The sequence below is a fragment of the Pectinophora gossypiella genome, chromosome 15 (genome assembly GCF_024362695.1).
Source record: "Pectinophora gossypiella chromosome 15, ilPecGoss1.1, whole genome shotgun sequence".
Lineage (NCBI taxonomy): Eukaryota > Metazoa > Arthropoda > Insecta > Lepidoptera > Gelechiidae > Pectinophora > Pectinophora gossypiella.
In genome coordinates, this window is record NC_065418.1 from 10,645,993 (window position 1) to 10,669,290 (window position 23,298).

General features: G+C 38.1%; 2 protein-coding genes across 16 annotated transcripts in view; both read right to left on the reverse strand.

The window, feature by feature from the left end:
* LOC126373268 (spectrin beta chain) overlaps positions 1–15,870 on the reverse strand; it is a 68,790-nt gene extending 52,920 nt beyond the window's left edge. For 8 of the 15 annotated variants that reach the window (XM_050019330.1, XM_050019322.1, XM_050019324.1 and 5 more), the window contains exon 1: positions 15,553–15,869. The gene's annotated coding sequence lies outside the window, so the exon portion shown is untranslated. Of the gene's footprint in view, positions 1–10,773; positions 10,895–15,552 lie in introns of those variants that run through there. The other 7 variants (XM_050019333.1, XM_050019331.1, XM_050019332.1 and 4 more) reach the window with 3 other exon arrangements.
* Positions 15,871–17,568: 1,698 nt separating this feature from the next.
* Positions 17,569–23,298, reverse strand: part of LOC126373319 (uncharacterized) — a 51,194-nt gene continuing 45,464 nt past the window's right edge. Inside the window, exons 2-7 of the mRNA XM_050019436.1 lie at positions 22,535–22,735; positions 22,034–22,208; positions 20,673–20,777; positions 19,623–19,795; positions 18,834–19,364; positions 17,569–18,553 (exon numbers count right to left, since the gene is read on the reverse strand). Coding sequence (XP_049875393.1) covers positions 18,201–18,553; positions 18,834–19,364; positions 19,623–19,795; positions 20,673–20,777; positions 22,034–22,208; positions 22,535–22,724 — 1,527 coding nt within the window. The 5' untranslated portion in view covers positions 22,725–22,735 and the 3' untranslated portion in view covers positions 17,569–18,200. The remainder of the gene's footprint in view (positions 18,554–18,833; positions 19,365–19,622; positions 19,796–20,672; positions 20,778–22,033; positions 22,209–22,534; positions 22,736–23,298) is intronic.

Consider the following 23,298-nt stretch of genomic DNA (forward strand, 5'->3'; position numbering starts at 1 on the left):
ATCTCCATTCTCCACACAACGACTAGCTCGAGGAAAACAACCTTGCGCGCATGTGCATTCAATGCATCCATCGCAACTACCTACCACCAGTTACTCCATTCCAATGAGTGACAAACTCAATCCATACCTTAAATTGAAAAGGGAGCCAGTGTCCCAAAGGGGAAATATATTGTATTTGTAATTCGATTTAAGAACCCTCGTTTATAAGAAAATGTCGAATAATATACTTTTTGTAGAGGGGCGCCATGCATCGACCACGCCTACGAGATGCAAGTTGTGTGATCAGATCGAGCGATGACGCTATCTCTTTATTTAGGTCAATATAACTCGCTCCGGCTATAAAAATTATAAAACATCAGCTTGATCATTCTTGAGTACATCGTGTTATGGGAAAGCATGAACAATGGGCGGCATATAGTTGGAAATTATAAACATGAGAAATAGTGTAGTGGTGCAAAAATAAGTAGACCGGTCATTGATTTCGTTCCAGGAAGATTTTTGACGATTTGCCAGCCGGAGAATCGTAAAAATGTCTGCGATATTGCTTTAAAATTAAAGGCGGATGTACTTATAAGCAAATTGACGGCTGAAGAAAACGAAAGGCGCCTATTAGATATGTTGCCAGTTCTGAAGACAACTAATGACATAAGTCGTTGACCGACGCCAAATACACTGTCATTTCAGTTACAGGCATCATGTATTCTCGTCCAATGCTTTCAATATGAACTGGCTATCAAAAAGAAAAGAATGTCTCTCTCGTTGTAAGAAATCCGATCCGTCGGGTGGAACCAATCAATATTCATTTAACAAATGGACGCAGGGGGAAATCGTCTAGAATTACCACTACCTGACTGACACAGAACAACGACTCAGTTGGAGTACATCACCTCCCTAGCGTTATCCCTTTTCTACAGGGTCTGCTTTCCTAAATTAAAGATTTGACAGGTCCGTTTTTTTACAAAAGCGTCTGCCACTCTGACCTTCTAATCCGCGAAGGGAAAACCTGTCTAATACAGTTTAGGAGACGGGAATATGAATGTGATGTGGACTACAGAAACTTCAAAAGGGGTCAAAACTCAAAAGCTATTGGCAGGTGCAATCTTAACGGACCGTTACAAAACTGTAGCGATTAGCTGATGATTGCTTTCATAATCGCCATAACAGAAAATGTCAGTAGTAGGTACATCTACAACAGTAATTACACGGAACATTTATGAGATAACACGAAACGTTCTTTCCTTTTATCGATCTGACCTCAAATGTAATCAGAAGTAAAATACCAGGCAATAATCGTAAGGAGAAACAAAGTATTTCTTTCGTTATAAAAAGAATGTTTTTGTCCTATCACAAAAAATACGTTCGTAGGAGGCACATTTAAATATGTGAGCAACACGTTTAAGAAATACTTGAAACTAAAAGAAATATTCACAGTATCTCAGAAACAGAATGTACTAGCTCAGTAGCTTGTTATTTCTAACAGTATTGTAAGTCATTCATTGTTATAGAAAATAGGTTACGTCGCTTCGGCTCGTGCTAATAACGCAACATGAATTATTTACCAGCTTACTCAGTGAAATGCTCATCGCGAACATCACTTTCCATAATATTTCAATAGGCACGTAGAAAGCTAGGATTTATACTTGGAAACTATGATGCTAAGAAGCTAATTGAGTTTTTGCTCTAGACAACATGATTGCGAATTTCACGCCTCTTGCAAGTTTGTCCGAAATTCGAAAATAGATTTCGGGGAATATACTGGATGACTCAATATTATACCCATGACGTTTGAAAACGGAATTAAAACTATATTTGGGTGAAGAAAATATGCAAAAGTAATATTCACGAAGTAATTAAATACAGAGCACATGTATTAGAATTATTTGGCATCAGCAAATAACTTTTCCGACCAAGAAACGTTTACTTCCTTTGAAAAAAACCAAATAAATCAAGATTACTGGAAACACGATTATATCATTTCCAGCAAGAGGAAATCTCCAAAAGCAATTAGTGGATGTAGGTCACGAATACTCACAGTTCTTAGAAGATGAGAGAATGCTGAGCATTGTGTCGTCGGTTGAAAAGAGCCCTGTGTTCTACAGCTAAGCTCAAATGCTCGAATGCTTAATCCAGCATAAAGGACGTCCACACAACGTAATTGTAAAAATATAAAAGGTTTTAAAAGACTCCATTTCAGACTGAAAATTCATGTTACGAATACTTTTTGTTACTAGGGTAGACAGAGTCACAATTATTATGCAATCAGCGAGAGCCCTCAGCGGTCCCCATTTGTCCGACCAAGTAGTTACTGCCATCTGAGGCAAACCTACAATAAATCACGTTAATAAATACATTAACTAAACCCTGCAGCTGATTCTGACTTACTTAATTTGTTGCATATATCGATAACTCAGTCATTTCATTTCAATTAAACTTTATTTGTATATTTTGAATACAAATATCCAAGTTATAGCCCGTACATAAAGCAGCAGGTTTATTATAATTAGATTTAATATAATACAAGGTGCGAGTAAGTTGTCTCAAGCTGATCTAGCGGTGATAAGTTAGCAAATAATGAGAAATAACACAATGTGGCATTAAACATCATTGAAGGTTGCATGATGTAAAACATTTACTTATGACTAAAACAAAAAAAAATATAAGTATTATTTAAGTGATTTCCAATTTAAAGAAAATGCAGTGGCATATGAGTAATAAAACGTTTATCAATGCGATTTCGATAAGTCTTCAAAAATACACCGAATTATCGTTGAAAATGTAGAATACTTTGATATCGGCAAACCTTGAACAAACTAAAAACATTGTTTGACAACTAAGAGTACCCAGAATAGACAGTTTAACAGAAAGCTTGGGGGGCTACTGGGAACAATTGCCTCTAACTACTTATCTTATGTTATGAGTACCAAGAGCAGATACAACTTCGTCTAAAGTCGATTATATCGAGGCATTACGTAAATGCATCCAGTACGAATTGAGTGAAAAACCTGTGAAAAAAGTTCAGATACTTTCGCGCGGGCCGATAACTAATGATTATTTCCTGTTGAATAATCCACTGTCTATTACGAAACGTTGTTGTAAGAAAACAAAAGCATGTACTCCTAGTACCAAAGTCAATCAAAGTCCATTCAATACGCACGTATTAGGCAGGGTTGTGGACCGACGATTTTATTGCCGCAAATTGACAAGCAACTACCAGCAAATTGTTCTAGCGAGTCAACTGCTCTATTCCGTTGTTACGTGTGTTACATCAGCTGTGATTACCCTTTATATTGTGGCACTGGGCACAACGGATTTTAAAGATTAAAATGCCATTTATATTAAAAGCGTATTCCGGTTGAAACGGGACCGAAATGACCCTATTATGTTGACTGTTTATTTTTTAATCCAAACAGCTATAGTTCGGTGATATCGTTCGGTTCATCTTCCGTGTTCTTATGTCACTGGTTCTGTATAACTACGAAGCGATAAGCTTTACATTAAAAAAACAACTTTAAAAAGTCATACAAATATCTTAAGGTTAGGAGAGATAGTATGAAAGTAACATTGTTAACTAATTTTTAATCGTGTACAAATCCAAAATTACTATTATAGGCAATCGTGTCATCAAGTACCTAGCTTCTCAAACACAAACCAGTTTTTCCGAATTGGCTGCGCTTTGCCCGTGTGTTATGTAGGTGAACCTACAATACATGCACATAGAAAGCGGTATTACGTACAAGTTGCGAGTGTTCGTTGCAAGACGGACTGGATCGGAGGTCGTCGACCGCGGGACTCAGGACTCTACGGAATATTAAGCTACGCCATTTTGGTACGCCTTTCCGATGCGATGCTTTCACCGATATGTACTGCCTTACTTTTGTTATTCAAGACCAGACAAAAGAAGAATAAAACGCTAATATAATGTTCAAAACAATGACAAGATTGCTTTGATCTATAAACATTTAAATATCGAAGACTATTCTTGGTTATTGTGTCATGTCTAACTTAAAATATTCGTAAATTCTTACGTACTGTGATCATTTGTTATGTTCTATTCGCAAGTAAGCTTTATTGGTAGTAAATACCTCAGAATTGATTTCAAAGCTGTCAATATTTTCAACGATTATGTTCAATCTGATACTTCAGTTCGTAATCCATAACAATTAATTTCGGATGAGCGGATCTCTCGCTGGGATTATGTTTTGCAGCCACAAACATTTTGCTTCGAACGTGAATCTCATTTGATTGGTGACAAGCGTTTACGTAACCCCTGTTAGTAGGGTGATCTGATATACGAGCCTGGTGGGACCTATTCGGTCAGACATACACCTGATTCAGTACAGATAGGTCGTGTCACATATTATCATGAATTGTTTAACAGCAGAATCATAATTATATATGTTAAAATATTACGCGGTTTGTGTTGTTTCAAAATTCTGTTGAAAGTAATGCATATTTAAACCAGAATATTATTATAACATAGGACGTGTACAGTACACACATAAACTCAATACATTTTCCCTGCACGCACAATTTCCTAATATCAACTTGTAAAGTGACATTAAACAGTATAAATACCATAATATAACTAGCTTTATCGATTTCAAAGCTCGACAGTTGAACTAGCCATGATTTCCTTCACGGATACGAATCTTATAATCATTTATAATTCGTCCAATAGCAAATTTTAACACGCAACTTTCTTATCCACTTCCATTCAATAGCAAGTAGAGTATCCGATCAAAATGGAAAGATTCCAAACAAAACTCGAGCGAGAAATGCAGTAACAATGGCGTTCGTTGATAATCGAATGAGAAAGGCTTTCGACAGAGCCCCTTTGTTGGCACTTAGTATAATTAACACGTTGATTGCCCAACCGCGGCCCTCATATATTTAGATGGGTTAAACTTTTATGATCGTTCTCTTCTACCGTCTCGTAAGTCTGCTGCTTAAGGTTCGTTTATATCCCAGTAGTTATCTTTTGTTTTTATTTGGAATTCCCTACAGTTCAATTCTGGCATTCGAATAAAGCATTTTTTAAAGAAGCGAGTAGTTCGCGGAATCGATAAGAAGTACTTTGCACATTCTTGTGTCTACCTGCAATATATCTGCAACATTTTCTGCTGTATCCTCAATTATGACTAACATAACAAAAGCCCACGACTGTATCCCAATGGGGTAGTCAAATGTACATCCATCGTAAGATGAACTAAGCACCCTTTCTCATCCTTTCTGTTAGACCTACGTGATAGGTGGTGCCTCGTTATATCGTATCGTATGACTTTAAAATTGTAGAAATATTAAAAATTCGTCACACGAGTTATTTGTTACATGCTTCGATTACATGCAATGATTAGCTATTCAAGGTCAAACGAAACACGAGAATCATTTCGAATCAGTAATACCTATTTACTTTTGTTCATGTTATTATGACCTGTTAGCGCTGTTTTCTTTTAATCTATATTTTGCTCACCGTAGAAGGAGCGAGGTTTCTACTACAAGTACCTTGGTTAACATAACATAAACTGCCTATACACGTCCCACTGCTGGGCACAGGCCTCCCCTCAATCAACCGGAGGGGGTGTACCTTGGTTACTTAAAAGAAACCCCAACACTGGAAATTGTAAACTTACTTCTAAAAAGAAAGGTTTTTTTTCTATCATTATAAAACTGCACAGTACCAAAGTAATGTAGAGTACCTAATGTAAGGGAAATTATTGTAAAACCTTCTTTTGTAGCAAGTTTCTTCCATTACATTTCCCTTTTAGCCGGCTAAATGGAAATACCTTTGACCAATAGTTCACGGTTCCGTAGGTAGTTATCGCGCCATGCACTAAATTTAGATTTCTATAAAAAGTCCAGTCGGATTCCTCGCTTTGTGAAGGTACGCGCAAGGAAACATCTATTAGGGTTTAGGGCCGAATACGTTTCATCATTTCCATCCATTTATCTTTTAGATTTTGTCTGTCATCTCTAAATTGAACTTTACAGCTGTTGCATTTGGTCAATTTGTCATCATTTTGAACTAAACTCGAAGAATTAATTTCAATGTTCCACTTAAACATATGTATAGTAAATCTTGTTTTGTTGAATCTGCCTTTTGTAAGTATAATTTTCCGTCTCTATAATCACATTAATCAATTATAATAATCTACGGACTGTAGTGAGCAGGTAAAATGTCGGGTTTTGATTATAATGGTCATCTTCTTCTATCGTGTGGGTTGTATTTCTTGTCATCAGGGTTACTATTGAGCCGCCAAAGGCCCCTGACATGGCTCATGTAACGACTACTAATTTACATCAGTAAGTAGTAACCGGGACTAACGGCTTAACGTGCCTTCCGAAGCACGGATCATCTTTCTTTCGGACAATCAGGTGATCAGCCTGTAATGTCCTATAACCAAACTAGGGATCACGAAGTGATTTTCATGATGTGTCCCCATCGGGATTTGAACCCGGGACTTCCAGATAGTGAGCCCAACGCTCAAACCACTGGACCACGGAGACCGTATAATGGTCATTATTTACTACTTACTAGAACTAATAGGTAAACAAAAGGTTATTATTATGCATGATGATCATTCATTGGCAGATGCTACTTAATGACTCACTGATGGTTGTCACGTGGAAGGTATTGAAGGTCTTATCGCCGTGAGAATGGAATGCTTACCTGCAAATAACGAAATGTTATGAAGCACATTTAAATGACGAAATTAACAGATATGTCGGGAATGCGATCTAAAATTGTTCGTTTTAGGTAGATAACGACATTTACTCAACAAACAGGTAAGTAAACAAGAAAACTCTATTTATTGTAATCACGAGTACTAATAATATACAGTTTGAAACCATGTCACATTAACTATTTTAACAAACCCCGGTCCCGGTCGGGACATATCACAAAAAACACTTTATGATGCCCAGTTTGGTTAGGACATTACAGGCTGATCACCTGATTGTCCAAAAGTAAGATCCGTGATCCGTGCTTCGGAAGGCACGTTAAGCCGTTGTTCCCAGTTACTACTTATTGATATAAGCGAGTAATCGTTACATCACAAATAAACCATAAGTCTCATTAAATGACAGGGTTCTAAAGTGGGTACATGATATTGCTCACGACTGTACAGTATACTAGTCAAATCAAAGTCCTATAAAGGAATGTTGAGCATATTGTTACAGGAGAATCAAAATCGGTATCAGTACCGGTCTCTGGTAGTCTATTTTGATACGTACTCAATACCATTTGAAATAGCTGTAGTTAAATTAAATACGTTTGCGTACACCCAACCTCACGTTATCTAAAAACAATTGGTCGTCGTCAAAAAGCAATCACTCATACTATCAAGTATGAATCAAACATAGTACTAGTGCGGTTCACTGCTCCATTCCTAATCAATTGGGGTCTCAATTTCAAGTAATACGGCGACTACACGATTGCATTATGTCACACAGACGACATGCCTCGAGGTCAATTGAGGGGTCACGAGGCAAGGGGAGATAACTCTATAACCAAACCTCTTAATTGCCCGAGATGGTTCATCACGGAAAACCGGTTTTATATATTTAAAGCCATTGATTAAGCAAATACAAATAATAATAATAGACGTACTCGATTATTAAGGTCAAATGCAAGCGTTCAATAAGACTTATTGTTATACAGTATATTGCTCTACAAATCTAATTGAAGATAACGTTACGATAGCGTATCACGTGAGGCCGATTGGAGTTACGAAACAAATTCACTTTTTATACGGTCGACGTGTGAAATGTTAATGTTGATTAACGTGACCGTTTCCCGTTCAGATTTAGCTGCAGACGCCCACAGACTAATGAAAACACTAACACGTACCGGCGCATTCGAGCAAATGCTAAATTGGAGGTAAAGTGACCGAGTGATGGTCTAAATGGTCGCTCAGTGTGAACAGGTCGAGGATGACATCATCCGTTTTTGTGCTATTAGCACATAGAACAGCTACCAGCTCTGTGATACTGGGCGTGAGTGACTCACGCCGAGGGGTACCTTTAGAAAAAGATGAATTTTTACGCTCTTATGATTTCATTCGATGTAGAACAGACTGGGCGTGGTATCAATCATGTTAATGTTGATACAAACAGGTATCGAGTTACATAATCCATATTAATAGATATCAAACTAACGATTTTTATTATAGCGTTGTTTTTACAGATATGTAGTCGATCCTTTGTAGGCTGTGGCCGCACGTAATTTTATCATTATTACCAACAGTTCTTAATTAAATAAAACCAGCGATGCCATAACCGACCTTCCTTTAGCAAATATCAAATTATTTGACCCAAACTACTAAGCAATACAAATTAGTGAATGACATCATTATTAAACACAATAAAAATGGTTGGCCAGTTGCATGATATCATCCAAGACGAAACAACATTATCAGTGCGCTTAATTTGTAAGGCCTTGGCAACTACAGTTCGGTAGTAGTCTGAGTACGGAACACTGCAGACATTGCAGTAAAAGGAAATCGAGATACAAAATGCACGGCATATTTATTCCACTCCTAAATAATATAAAAACTAATATTCCACGTTCTTTCTCAAGGTTTAATCTGTCTCTGTACCAAATTTCATCAAAATCGGTTTAGTAGTTTTGGCGTGAAAGCGTAACAGACAGATGATAGTTACTTTTGCATTTATATCAGTAGGAATAACGGGCAAACAAATTTATAGGCTACTAACTACAGCTGTTTTAAGTTCCGCGAAACGCTCTTTGAATGCAAGTCTTCAATTTTCTATTCCGTTCCGTCACAAAGTACCTTCCAATAAGCCAATTATTACTGATATTAAAACTATGTCACGAACAAGTACTTGTTGGAGGAATAAGCGTGACTAATCGGCTACTATTACATTACAATCAATAGCCAAAATGGCAGACTGAAACTGACTAATCAAGGACCGTGTCAATAGTGAGTAGACTCAGACATAAACATCGCAGACTACAAAAATAACTTTTAATCAGAATTGTGAACGTGAGGTACCTCTATCGTGAGGTAATCACCTTCATCGTACAATACACATTTAGTCTTGTCTTTAAAGAAAACGGGAATACAAACATCGACCAAATGTAGTTTAGATTGGCTTCTCTTAAGAAAGATGATCCGTGCTTCGGAGTCCCGAGCTCCTCTATGTTCGGAGGGCACGTTAATCGTCGGTCCCGGCTACATGAGTAATGTAGTCGTTACATGAGCCTTGTCAAGAGCCTTTGGGTGCACAATATTAACCCTGGGCTGATGAAATCTGTCATTAATCTCACAACCCGAGAAGAATTGATTATATCAACAACTTGTTTACTTACTTGAACTATACATTATTTTTACTGTTTATGTAACGAGAAATTTATAAAGACAACACAAAAGGTCTACTATCTATGGAGACCTTATTCCGTCCGTCAAATAAATCAGTCATATCATGAAAAATTGCCGATGTATCCTCTAAGCTCTAAGTAGTACAAAGTCTTAATGTGTGTGACAGCTGACCAGCCAAGTGTGCGCAGGTGACCTCGCGGGGGGCGGGGCCTCTGCAAATAGCGACCGAAGATGCCGGCAACCCGGCTTTTAGTACCAGTCTGTACCTACTAAACCCATCCTTTACCATAGTACCTATATGAGTACAAAACGGGCGGGGTTAGTGCCACTGACCGCCATTGAAGTTACCACGATCTAGGCTAGCCAGGGACTGCCTTCTAGGACAGCCAACGCCGGGGGCTAGGCACATTGATTGAAGTAACGTTGGCTATCTAGATGCCACTGAGATACTAGGTCCAATAATATACAATGGCTATGCCACTGGCTGAATAATCGTCTTTAGCATTAGAACAGTCAACGAACAATGAAACAAATTGAGGTCAAAGAGGTCCCAGCAAAGAATTAAGATAACGTTATCTTCGTCTAGCGAGACTATTAGGTACCTACATTTACCTGAACACCTTAACAGCTTGTATGTCTGAAATTGATGGAGACAAAGTCTGATATTCATCTGCACTGGACGCAAGCGATAATAATATACTGGGGTAATTCGAGGCCAAGACTCAAAGGCTAAAAGTTTAGGGAATACATTACGTCAGATTAATTAGCCTGACAATTAGCCTAGACGATTAGATAGTCTAGGCGATGTGTGTCAAGGAGCAGACAGATAGGAATTAGACTACCGAGTCTTCATATTTGGTTCGACCTACCAAAGCATCAATCACACTGTCTTTGTAAACAATCTCGATGTTCTTTAGTCAATCACGTGTTCTATGAATCAATATTCAAGCAAATTCACAGGACCTAAATTGATCCGTCTGGAAGCCTGGTTAAGCCATTACGAAAGGTCAAGAGACCGCTAACATGGTGGTCTGTATACCTAATCCCCACGCAAGTCTGGACATGTAGTTGTCTTAGGTTCTGTATTTGAGCGAAGCTTATGGAAGTTTTAAACAGAACGAAAGTCTTAGTTCGTAAGAACAGGCCACATTATGACGACAAACGGATTTGTGCCTAAACGTCAAACTACAAGATTGAAGAAGAAACACCGGAAGTAGAAATACCGGAACGAAAAGGAACCACAATAGTAAATCTTTTCGCACGTTTGCTACAGTCCATACGTTCAAAAAGCCTCGCCATTCCAACATAGGAAGTATCCTATTTAAATCCTCAACTATGACATCACCCATCAAACCTGCTATTGATCCCACAGGCACAAACACCGGAAACTTAACACAGTGTATACTGTATCACTAGGACACATTATGGCACGTACCGAGGGCTGTCGAGGACTATCTCATCGCACATCCAAGGTTCACTTCACTGATCACACGAGAGTTCGGGAGCCGAATACGGTATTTGGTGACACAAGCGCGCCGCGGCACGGGCCGTGCGGAATGAGCAGAGGGCCGCAATATCGATCGCACTCCCGGCGCCGGCGAGCCGCATATCCCTAGTGCACGCACCCCACCCCTCGCCTCGCCACCTCGACACCCCTCTTTATACACCCCTTGTAACAGCGAATTAAATAACGTGACGAGGTTTCAAAATCATTAGACCAATGAAAATTATGTGGACTTAATAAAACACTGTACTATATCAACCATTCAATTTAAAGGAAAACTCCAATTAATCACGTCTATAATGGAAGTAGGTTAGACATCCTCCTCCCCCTGTTCCCATTCATAAAAAAAATATAAAAAAGGAAACTGGAAACTCTAACAATTCCAGGCGGAATTTAGAAATTGTGCACCCCTTTTCTTTGACGACCTTGTACGAAGCTGGGGATTCTCATTACCCCCTGCCGGTTCGACTAGTACTCCGCATTAGGAGGCGATAGCAAAATATTCTACTATCTACGAAGATTTAAGGTGATTATTTTCTTTTACTCTGATAGATTTTGTAGATCAAAGTGCTTTGAAGTGACTTGTTTATTTACAAAATATTTAACATCAAAAGAATTGGAGAAAAAAGATGAAAACAAACTAGGGTTATCTGGGTGAATATCAAAATGTCAAGTTTGGTGGCGAACTTTCATATTATTTTTTCGTGAAAAATTGGGTTCCGGCATCCTTTCGGATCCTTTTTCATGTCGGAACCCAATTTTTCACGAAAAACTAATATGAAAGTTCGCCACCAAACTTGCCACATTTTGATATTCACCCATCTCTGATAATATTCACCAAAAATTGGACCACACCGGTAACACGACGGTAATTCACTAAGTTCATAAATACCTACAAAATCAGGCTGAAGGCACATTAAAAATGTTTGTTTAATATGCCTTCAGCCTGTCAGAGAATGACCCGCTTCTCAGCCGCTGATTTATTTTAGTAACACGTTCATAATATCAACCAACACTCACTTCAGGGGCGATATAAACAACTTCACAATCTAAACAATAAGTACCTCTGGGACGTGCTCACGGTGTAAGCTGTAGTCACGTTTCCTATTTAAAGCATCAGAAGAAAAAGATATCGAAATACCTACAATGTTGCGAATTGTATGATTGGTTAGCAACCCAAGACTGTTACTAACAGTGGGGAGACATTCACCTTAACAGATCGTAATTCATAACAGATACATAAAATGGTTAGAGATTGGTTTTCTAGTGATTTGGCGCTCTTCGTACAGTTATATATTATCATCACGCCCTCAAGGGGGTAGGCAGAGGTGTGTAGTATTTACACTCTTCCCCAGCAATGTTAAAGTTCCATATACCTAATAGATGGCGAGCATATTGCTATGTTAAGGCAGATAAAGTATGCAGTTTATATGACAGCTACATATCCAAGCTGTGTAACCGGGCATTGCACAACATCAGTTGATTGACATGGTCCACAAAAAGTGGTCCCTATGTTGGTCGAATATGGGTTTCTATTTCTTGTGTACAACAGCTTTCATGTTTTAACACGGAATTATTTATAGTTGTACTAGCAATCTGGCAAATAGTAGGCATACTACACCTACTAGAATATAAAAGTCTATAGAAATTCATTTCCTGCCATAAGTAGTAATAAAGAAAGCAGAATATAATTTGAAAAAATATCAGGTTGTCTCTGATAATATTCACCAAAAATTGGATCCAGCAATAGAAACCCGCCATGGTAATTCACAAAACTACTACCTACATACTAACTAACAAAAAAATGAGTGTTCTTAATCAACAGTTTGAAATTACAAAAGTACAGTGGTACACAGAGGTTGAACGTCCATTTTTACTACAACAATAGCGAAATATGACGAAATGAGAAACTAGTAGGCTGATTATACAAGAGTCCTTTGGCATACCGGCGCCTGAGGCACATTGCGTGTTCTGTGTGAGCTTGTTGAACCACCGTCCTTTGGAAACAAGCTATGAATTGGAAAGTCTCATTGGGAATGCTCTAAGGGTTCTCATGAATGGTTTTTATGTGTGGGTTCTAAGTGATTATTATAATTGTTTGCCTTTTACAGTTCTCAAGAGCTTTGTTGTTTAATGTGTTGTAGTAATGATGGAAATGATGCTATTTTAATGTGACTTGCTACTACAATTCCGAAAAATTATTGGTACCTACCTGGTAGGTTATATTATGTGGATTATAGTGTCAATTATTTTTATTACAAGTTACAATATAACTTAAAATGCACTAAAAGTGATATAAAATGCACTATTAAAATAAATAATTTACAACTTAATAAATTAGGTAATAAATAATTGACTGGTTAACTAACTTTTGTGATAAGAGAAACAAAGTTTTGATAAATGTTTTCATAACATTCATACTATTTGTAATATATTGATAAGCATATTATCATCTTTATAAAGGTATACTTGTAGGTAGAGACCCGTGGTTGGCTGGGTAGGGAGATGTGGTGGCCCAGTTGGTAGAACGCTTGCCTCTCACTTTGAGGATGCAGGTTTGAATCCAGCACAGGCCTAAACCAATGATTGTTTTCGAAGTAATGTTTGGGTCATAAATGATTATCACATGCTCAGCAGTGAAGGAAAACGTCGTGAGGAAACCGACATTTACGAGACATGCATTTTCGGAAGTAGGTATGGGACCTACCCAGTATTGGGCTGGTTTTCCCTTCGTGGGTAGAAAGGTCAGACAGACAGTCGCTTCTGTAGAACACCGGACCTGTCAAATCTTCCAGTTAGATAAGCGGATGGCAAATATAGGTATTTTTTTTTAAGAATTATGAAATATTATTTATTTCTAAGTATTTTACAATTTTTTTCTTCTAAGCCATCTAAAATGTCAGCAGTATGTTGTAGCAGTGCATTCATGTACCATGACTTAAATGATATATGAAGAAAGATGGAAGACATTCTACATATTGATAGTGGCTGGTAGAATCACTTTTGATTGCATACATGGCCAGTTGAAACAGGGAGTCACAAGAACTCTTAGCAAGTGGTATAAAAGGTGATAGTGGTAATACTGTTTGTTACTAAGCTCAGGTTTTGTTTTCCCCTCTCTAACTTGCGAGCGGTATTTCAACCATAAGCAGATTTTTGCTAGGCAGTATTGGCGTGTAAGGCATGCTCGCCCATTGTTGGGATGCCTGCATGTAGATTATTGTAGATTGCTACCGATTATCCCGACTTTTTTGTAGTGGCTCACTTAAGACTAGGCAAATTGATTTTGATGATGTGATGAAGATAAAGTTCAGGTTTAATATTCAAGGATTAATGAACTAGGACACTAATCTCACAACCCACATGAGAGATGTAGTTAAGTGGGAATTTCCAGTTTTCTATTTACATACCTAGTTTTATTTTTAAATATGACTAACATACACAATGCACAGCAATAACATTGTGGCTACAAGGGTACTTGATTTCATTGTATTAATTTGTAATTTATTTATATCAGAGCAAGGGAATAATTTCTGTCAACATGGTGGCCTGAAATTGAGGTCCTGTAGTTTATTGCCTATGACAAATAATCTATAGTTAAGTAGGTATGATAGTTATGTAGGTATGTATGCAACCCGCATTGGAGCAGCATGGTGTTGTATGCTCCATACCCCCTGGTTGATTAAGGGGATGCCTGTGCCCAGCAGTGGGACATATACAGCCTGTTTATGTTTATGTAAGTATGTATAATAGGTACATATGCAAGTTTTTTAACACTCTGCCTAGCAATAATAGTAATAGTTATACATTTTCAAAATCATTATTATTCCCTTACTTATACAGAAAATGTTGATTACACGCTGTTCATGTTTTTCTGAAAACGACCTATACTAACCTAGCATGGTTAAGATTATAAAATAAATAGCTTAAAAGAATGTTATACTGGCTATAAGTTTTACTAGTTTAATAAAACATCAGGTTAACATAACATAGCAACATGTTGTCACGCCTGCTGCATTAGTCCGCTGATAACAGAATGGCAACTGATAAATGTAATTATCACACCACACAACACTACACACCTGTATTTGCTTTCTATGTGCTACACTGAAATTTTGTTCAAGTTATTATGCAACAGTTTAGAACAATATGTTTAGACAGGTCTTGATTATAGATGTGACATTTAGTAGGAAAATAAAGGGAATAAGTATAAGACTGATGTTATTTTAACGTCAGTATGTTATGTTTGTAACAGCTAATAATTACCTACTGTGAATAAAAATATTTGTAGGTATTATTTTTAAGTATCCATTTACACTCCAGTTTGTAAAAATACTATTGAATCTGAATAGATTTGTGCATTGAGTACACTTAAATTTATAGACTAAATAAAATATAGAATAAAAAAAATGTCTGGTGAAAATTCTCCATATACCTGAGGAAAGCTATCCACCGGAAAAGCAAACCACTTACTAATTGTTAAGGCAATTGAAAGTAATCAAGGAAAGGAATGTAAGATCTAGGACACAATCATGATTATAAAATTGTACATGGAGTTCATTGCACAATAATGAAAAGAAACGCTCTTTCATATAAACTACCAATAAATGGAACCAATACCTGGTGACGGTACCTACATAGGGCCTCAACAAAAAATCAAATTGGAATGTGCAAATTTTAGGCGTAGATCCATAATAATATAACACATACCTTCTCCTGTATGTTCAGGAATGCTATTCCAGCACAGTTTTACACATAAACTCGTCGGCACACACAAAATATCACACTTTGGAACGACCTTTCAGCCAAAGTACTAATTCAATCTCACGGCACAAACACTCCGAAAACAGTTCTTGAACCGGCTTTCAAGTTAAAAATCATAACACCCAAACACTTCGTTTATTATAGGATCGAGATATAATCACTTTTCATATAGAAATCATTGAAATAACATCAGTGAATACGAGTACGAGCGCGGAGAGTCGAAGCCGAGGCAAACGGACGAACGAAAAATTCGTCGCGCGAAAGAATCACCCCTCCGCCCATACGTCAAAGATTATGAATTGAATGTCAATGATTCGACACTGAGGTTTATACCCATCACTATAAATAGATAAATAAATTATACTTTTTCACCCTTATCAATCAGTGAAAAAGTGGTAAATTCAATTACGTAAACATTAAAATTTTCTATACTAGAATATAAAAAGATTACCTAAGTATGTAATATGATAAATAAAGTTGTCCGATTGTGTGTGTTCAATTTAAATAATTTATTCGTGTGTATATTTTATTTGCTACCTAGCTACTTTTGTTTAAGTTTGCTTCAAAATAGTTTAACAATGAAATATCAGATTTGCATAGAATTATTTTTATACGCGTGCCAGGTCATCTTACCTAGCTCTAGAATGGATGTCCGCGGTTTTCTTGTTTGATAAGTGTTATTGGCGAGAAGGTTTACAAACTTTATAGACGCAAATAATGGTTGAGACACAGATTGGTCATAAGTATTCCACCTAGTTTGGTCTCGTTTGGTATCTAGGGTCTGGTGATGAAACACAATAAAGTTTTTGTTTTTAAAAGGAGTCGGAATATTTTTAATTTTATTTTTCACCATTTTAGTATTTTATAGATGCTTTTACTAATATTAGATTTTTTTTAATAATATTAGATCTTTATTTTACTCATTACTTTTCTAAATATTATCTTGAAGAAACTGGACTGTCTACATTACTTTTAATCTTTGATAAAAATGATGTCATGCCAGTACCTGTAGTGATGTACACTTTTTGTTGTTTATGGTATTTAAATCTATCGACTAAAGATTTGATAATATTTGTTATAACTTATCTGCGGTTTAGAAATGTGTGTATATGATTATATTTTACAAGCTATATATTACAAGCAGGTCAAATTTTTAAAATACAATATTATTTACAACTTTTTTGACAGTTTGTTTAATATACGTTTTATAAACAATATAACATTAAGTCTTGGTCCTTGAAGGGGCAGTCAGACGTGTATAATATATATTCCAACTATACGACTATATATAAGTTATATATACACTCGCCAGCTACGTGACGAGCTTTTTGTAATGTATTATCATTACTATAATTACCATTATATTTTTATACACTAGATTCTTAGATTGTCAAGCACTAGCTTACCACAGACAATATAAAGTTTTACTCAGTGTACAATTCGCATAACAAGTTTACATACTGTTTAAAGATGTAGAAACTGTTCTATGAACATTGACTATTTTGTATTGAGAATAGTCTATGAACCGGGGTTAAACCAAGCAATTGATTGCATTTTTCTTAGTGTGACTTATGGATGTTCGAAGTCATGACTGAGAATACTTGGTCCTTGAAATAATAGGTATTAATAAATTGAAAAAAAAAAACAGAATTCCCGCCAAATAATTCGGGTCGAAATAAAATAAATGAAACATCGAAAGTAGCTAATACATACATACACAGAGACAACTCACGTTCATGGGGGTGGACAGTGCAACAAGACATTATCCGTAGCTTATACAACTTCCAGCTACGACACTTTGTATTGGACTAATAAGATGACTAACCTATCGGCAGCCCATCGCCTATACTTACAGATAGAGTATAAAATCCTACTTCTACGACGTGCTGCAAATGAACAGCTGTTGAAGGACTAAAAATGAAAAAAATACCTGATAAATTCATAGGTTTTATTGTTTTTAAAATAGTACAGGTGTATAAAAGTACAAAATATTTATATTGTAGATGTTCTTAAACATTATGTATTATCACAACATTATTATTCGTTTAGCATTACAGAATGCCGCTATAATAATTAAGTTTAATTAATCTATCTATAGAATAATTCTAATTTCGAGGAAGCACTAATGAATTCGAAATTATTTCTAATATACCCCTATAACCCATATCCTAACTCGCCTTATAATGCCTTGTTACCATAGCGACGTTCAAAAGCACCTCCTCAAATGATATTATAGTCTAAAATAAATAGGATAACTTAAGTACAGTTAGATCATATTCGGTTTTTTTGTTGTTAATTTTGTATTTCTTCTCCAAAACTACCGATGAATATATTCACCTAGTTTCATTTTCTTTATTATCTTAGCAGTCTTAAATACTTTACTGAGGTGCTCTTTTTTATTTTGACCTTATCCAGTGATTAATAACTCTATGACTGATTAGAGGGCTGAAATTGCAATAACTTGACACTTAGCACCAACAATATCTTTTCATATTTTTGCTTGGATAACATTCGTTGTTAAGTGGTCAAAAAGTAAGTTGTACATTTCAACATTTTATATCCAAAATGGAATACTGTCAAATATATCATAATATTTAGAAAGCTCTAGAATAAGGCCAATTATTACTGGATGAAGAATGGTGATCTAAATAAGGACTATCAGTAAGGAGTAGTTTAGACCCACTGAGACCAGAACTTGAGCTTTCACTAGAAGAGAACAGACTCTTGCTTCCCGTGTAGAAAGAAAGAGATGTATGCAGCGGCTCTCTTCCTAAACGTCTTCTAGCGCGAATCAAAGAGACAAAAGCAACAGCAATCGCGCAGAGGAAAATTACCCCTAAAATGCAGAACGCCAGAGCCATTTTCCCAGGTGACAAGCAGATAGTTTTGTCGCCTGGAGAGAAGCTTCGAACGATCTCGTCTTCGTCGCTTTCAATTCTTCTTGATCCTGTGAACATAAGTCGTTTTGTTAGCGCCTGTATCAACTGTACGAGCAATGTCATTCTAGCATGTTCGTGATTTTCCGATACTACGATTTAAATCGCTAGAGTGAAGTTTAGCTAGTCGAAACCCAAACACGAAACATATACCAAACTGCTGGGAAATGTGCAAATTGATCATTTCAAGAATCCATGAATATTGGTAGGTATTTTAATTTTTACTCGAAAGGCAAGAAAAAACAATAAAAATGTAGACAAATAAAGACGGAAAGATTTTGTAAAGTTCACCTTTGATCGAAGCTTCGTCCTCCAACTCTATGTTAGGGGCCAACACCTCAATACTGTTGTAGACTTCCAATCTGTCTATGACGACTCCTTTGGCCTCTTTATCCAGGCGAGCCTTTCGCACCAATCCGTCTCTCGTTTGCTGCGGCCGCTGCAGGGCTTTGCAGTCTACTACAGGGCAATGACCTTTACACAGTTCTATACCACAGGACAAGTGCAGCTTAGCTCTGTCAGGGAACTTGAAAGCCGCGAACGTGGTGACAGCATGTTGGTAAGTCATTATATTCTTGAGCATATACTCCGGGTCGCTTCGTGCTAGTTTCAGATTGGTGCTTTCGTCGATGTTTCGCTGAGGATCGACTGGTTCTAGGTCTGAGAAGTCTATCTCGGCGCTGCGGTGCTTGTGGCGGTGGACGGTGGGGCGGTTGAAGATGGACTCGTCGATAGGGCAGCCCGCTTCGTCGAGGAGGGTCTGAGAGGCCTCGCCCAGACCGTCGTGGGCCACGCAGTTGGTGACGCGCAGCCCGACTCCCACTGGAAAGAACATTTAATTACGTTAGAATATTAGGCAGGATTTTAATGTGCAAATGGATAGTAGGTTTTATCCCGATAACCGAAGTTCACGCGTATGAAGTTACTGTTCTGTTTGGCGGAAAGCGAATAGGTAGGTTCCATAAAACAGGCAAGCGACTACGAACTTTGTGTCGCTGGCGCTTATGCGTTAGGTTAAGTTAGAATGGGACTTTTGTATGGAGGTCCTTGGTGTGCCAAAAGCCCAGACGTTGGACTCACCGGGCAGAGTGCACTGTATGAGCAGCCTCGTGGGCTGCCCCACCTCGACAGTGGCGGGTTCACTCGCCGGCGCGGCGGGGGCCAGCTCCATCCACGCACGAGCTGACTCCATCAGCAGCTCCCGGTGTTCTGCATCCGCTGGGTTCACGAATCCTTGTCGATTGCGACCGGTTCTAGGGAAAGGCATTCATAAATAAATATAATAAAATAATGGTCTAACAGCAGCCGTTTAGCAGTATTGCTAATCACATTAAAAACTTAGCAGAGAAATAGTGATCGTTGGTCTAAAGAAAGCTCAGTTGGTGTGGGTACTTAGTTCATTTTACAATGGATGTACCTCTGACTACCCCAATTGGGATATAGTCGTGTGCTTATGTTCGTGTAATATAATAATAATAATCACAAGCTGATACCTAAGACAAACATTGGTAATGTTGTGGTAATTTTTTTAAGAAATTTGGAAATAGCTTTTGCGCATTCTCTGTAAAGTTGCCCTCTTCAATAATTGATTTTTTCGTAAAATCCAATAGATAAATGCACTCTTATTATTTATTAAATCAGTCTAATTATTAAATCAAAGTGTTACCAATAGGGGAACAGGTAGTATAAGTGAGATATGTTAGTAATTATGGTCGCGGCTGGATATCAGCCCGAATCTTAAACGAGGGCTTAATGGAGCCGTTTCATACGACTTTTTCAACACTTGACATGAAAAATAAATAAAATAGAATACAATTTATAATCCTTCAGTAAATAACAAATAAAATCCGCTTATTAAACGCCGAGTTTACACTATATATTAGGCAGTATGGCTATGTTCCATTGCCATCTCCCATGGGAAAACCTGAAATCCGAGTATACAATTAAAAAACTATAAGTGTCTCACAAGAGAACACAGACTAGTAAGAGATACTACGTCAAGAGAATAAAACGCGCTGTTTTAAATCTTACTGTTTGTAACTTGTATATTGTGTGCAATAAAATAAAGTATATTTGTATTGTATTGTTTTTACGCAAGGAAAGCACCTTATCAATAACATTTAGTATTACCTAATTTTCTTGACTTCTTGCCCAGTCATTTCCCGTATCTTGGTCGTGATGACGTTTTCCAACGCTGAGCTGTTAATGCGCATCACACGTGGTTGCAGTTTACACCTGGAAATACCAAACATAAGGTCCCAATGTGAGTACTTAGTTCATCTTGCGATGGATAGACCTCTGAGTGCCTATTGGGATATAATTGTTAGCTTATGTTATGTTATGTGTTATATCCTGAATACCGATTGCAGGCAGACCTAGGAAACGTTGGAGAGATGACCAGCCGGGTCTGCATGACAACCGCGCCGTGCGCGGCGCCAATTATGTATGAAAATATTGTACTGTGACGTCATTAATAAATGCGGTCAAACTTATTATTCATGGTTACTTAATTCATTAATAAAATTCGAAAATATGTGGAAATCTAAAATGAGATTGATTTTTGATCATCTTAGACTGGCATCTATTTCTAGATTAGCAGTTTATAAATTTATCTTTGACCCAGTCAAATACCCTATTTAGTCAAGTTATACGCACGAGTTAGGACGTTTTCGTGCTACATCCAATTTGAGTTCGTGGTTGACGGATTTTCAAAATTACTTAAGTATATTAGAGATATCGGGTTTAATCCGGTCCGCGGAGGTCCGTATTGCTCTATGGGTGTAATGCGCACAGAACACTGTTATGCGTAAGCCGTAAAAATAGTTCTACGACCACTTCGGAACCCACACTTTACCTTAGCGAGTGAAGAAATAGGAACCTTTGCATTTGGCTAGACCCTAGGCCCTAGGCCCGCAGGGTCCGCTTACCTAACCAACCCAACCTGAATATTTGACAGGCCCGGTTTTTTACAGAAGCGACTGCTTGTCTGACCTTCCAACCCCCGAATCCAGCCCAATACAGTTTAGCTCACATAGCTCCGAAAATGTATTTCTCGGGAAAGTGGGTTTCCTTCCGATATTTTCCTTCGTGATAACCATTTATGATCCAAAAATATGAATTCGAAAACAAATTCGACAATCATGTGTTCTACAAACTGGCTATCTATCCCACCGAACCAATACATACATCATCATCATCATCATCAGCCCATTAACGTCCCCACTGCTGGGGCACGGGCCTTCCCTATGGATGGATAGGGAGATCGGGCCTTAAACCATCACGCGGGCCCAGTGCGGAGTGATGGTTATTAACGACTGCTAATGCGGCCGGGACCAACGGCTTAACGTGCCTTCCGAAGCACGGAGGAGCTCGAACTTTTTTTTTGTGGTCACCCATCCTATGACCGGCCTTTGCGAAAGTTGTTTAACTTCAACAATCGCAGACCGAGCGCGTTTACCGCTGCGCCACCGAGCTCCTCAATACATACATACCTAACCAAAAGTTCCTGGTCTGTAGATTGTTGCAGATGTCTGTCCATCTGCACGACGAGCTCGACGGTATAGTAGAGGTCCTCTTCGTCGTCAGGCTCGGTTGAATTGAGTGTGGAGGTCCGCACGCCGCACGCGTTGGAAGGGAGGTGCAGGGATATGTTCTTCTGCAGGTTGCCTGGAATTGGACGAAGTTGGGTATCATGTAGTGATAAGTAATAACATTATATTATAACATAGACTCACGCCTGTATCCCTAAGGGTGTAGGCAGAGGTGCGGAAGGAACACTTATAGGTAGGTAAGTACACCCACTCTTCGCCAGCTATGTTTAAGGCCGATGTAATAGGGGAATCCTGGAAACCACGTGATATCAATTATCAATGATCTAAACATGCATATAGTAGAATACAAACGCTGCAAGTACCTGTTAGAATTATAGGTACCTATGTGTCGATGTTTTCAGTTCTGTATATCTGAGTAATAAAAAGAATAAGATCCGGTACCTTGCACTCGACATTCCCTCGAGAAGTCCTTAGTAAACACAAGTCCCTTGAAGGGCAGGTCCATGGTCAGGCGCACGGTAAGCGCGCCGCGGTCGCACGTTGACGTCACGCTGCGCACGCGGTTCGCGCGCGGCTGCTGCGCGTGCGCGGAGCTCGCTGACAGGCATGCCAGCAGTATTGCTAACCACATACTGCTGCGCCCTGGAAAAACCAAATCAGAATTTTAGCTTTTTTTGACTTGACGTGACTTGTAGTAACTTTGCCGCATAATATGGCATGTACTCTCTCACCCGGTACAAATTTAAGACAACAGGCCTGAGTAAAGCATAATCGAAAAAACGTTTAGAAGCTAATTTGAGCAATTGGGCAGAGAAATGAGTTATATCGAGGTCTTCGACCATTAGCCGTCCGACTTCATATCTGCGCCAGCGTAGATAGCGTATTCCCTGCCCTCGATATAGACCGCGTCACGTGCGGCGCGGTTGCTGTGCACAAGGTGCTAACATTTATAATTGGCGATCTTAGATCATGAAAGTTATCATCATTTCCCTATCGTTATCCCCTTTTCTCAAGGTCCGCTTACCTAACTTGAAGATTTGCCAAAAAGTGTGAAAGTATTAGTACAATTATAATGTAGACATAATACCATCCCGTAGCCTTACGGATAAAATCGTTGATTAAAAACATAAAATAGTAAATAGAAAATGTTCTTACTTCGTCTCAATTTTTTGTTTAATATGTTCCCTGATTACCGGTTAGGCTAT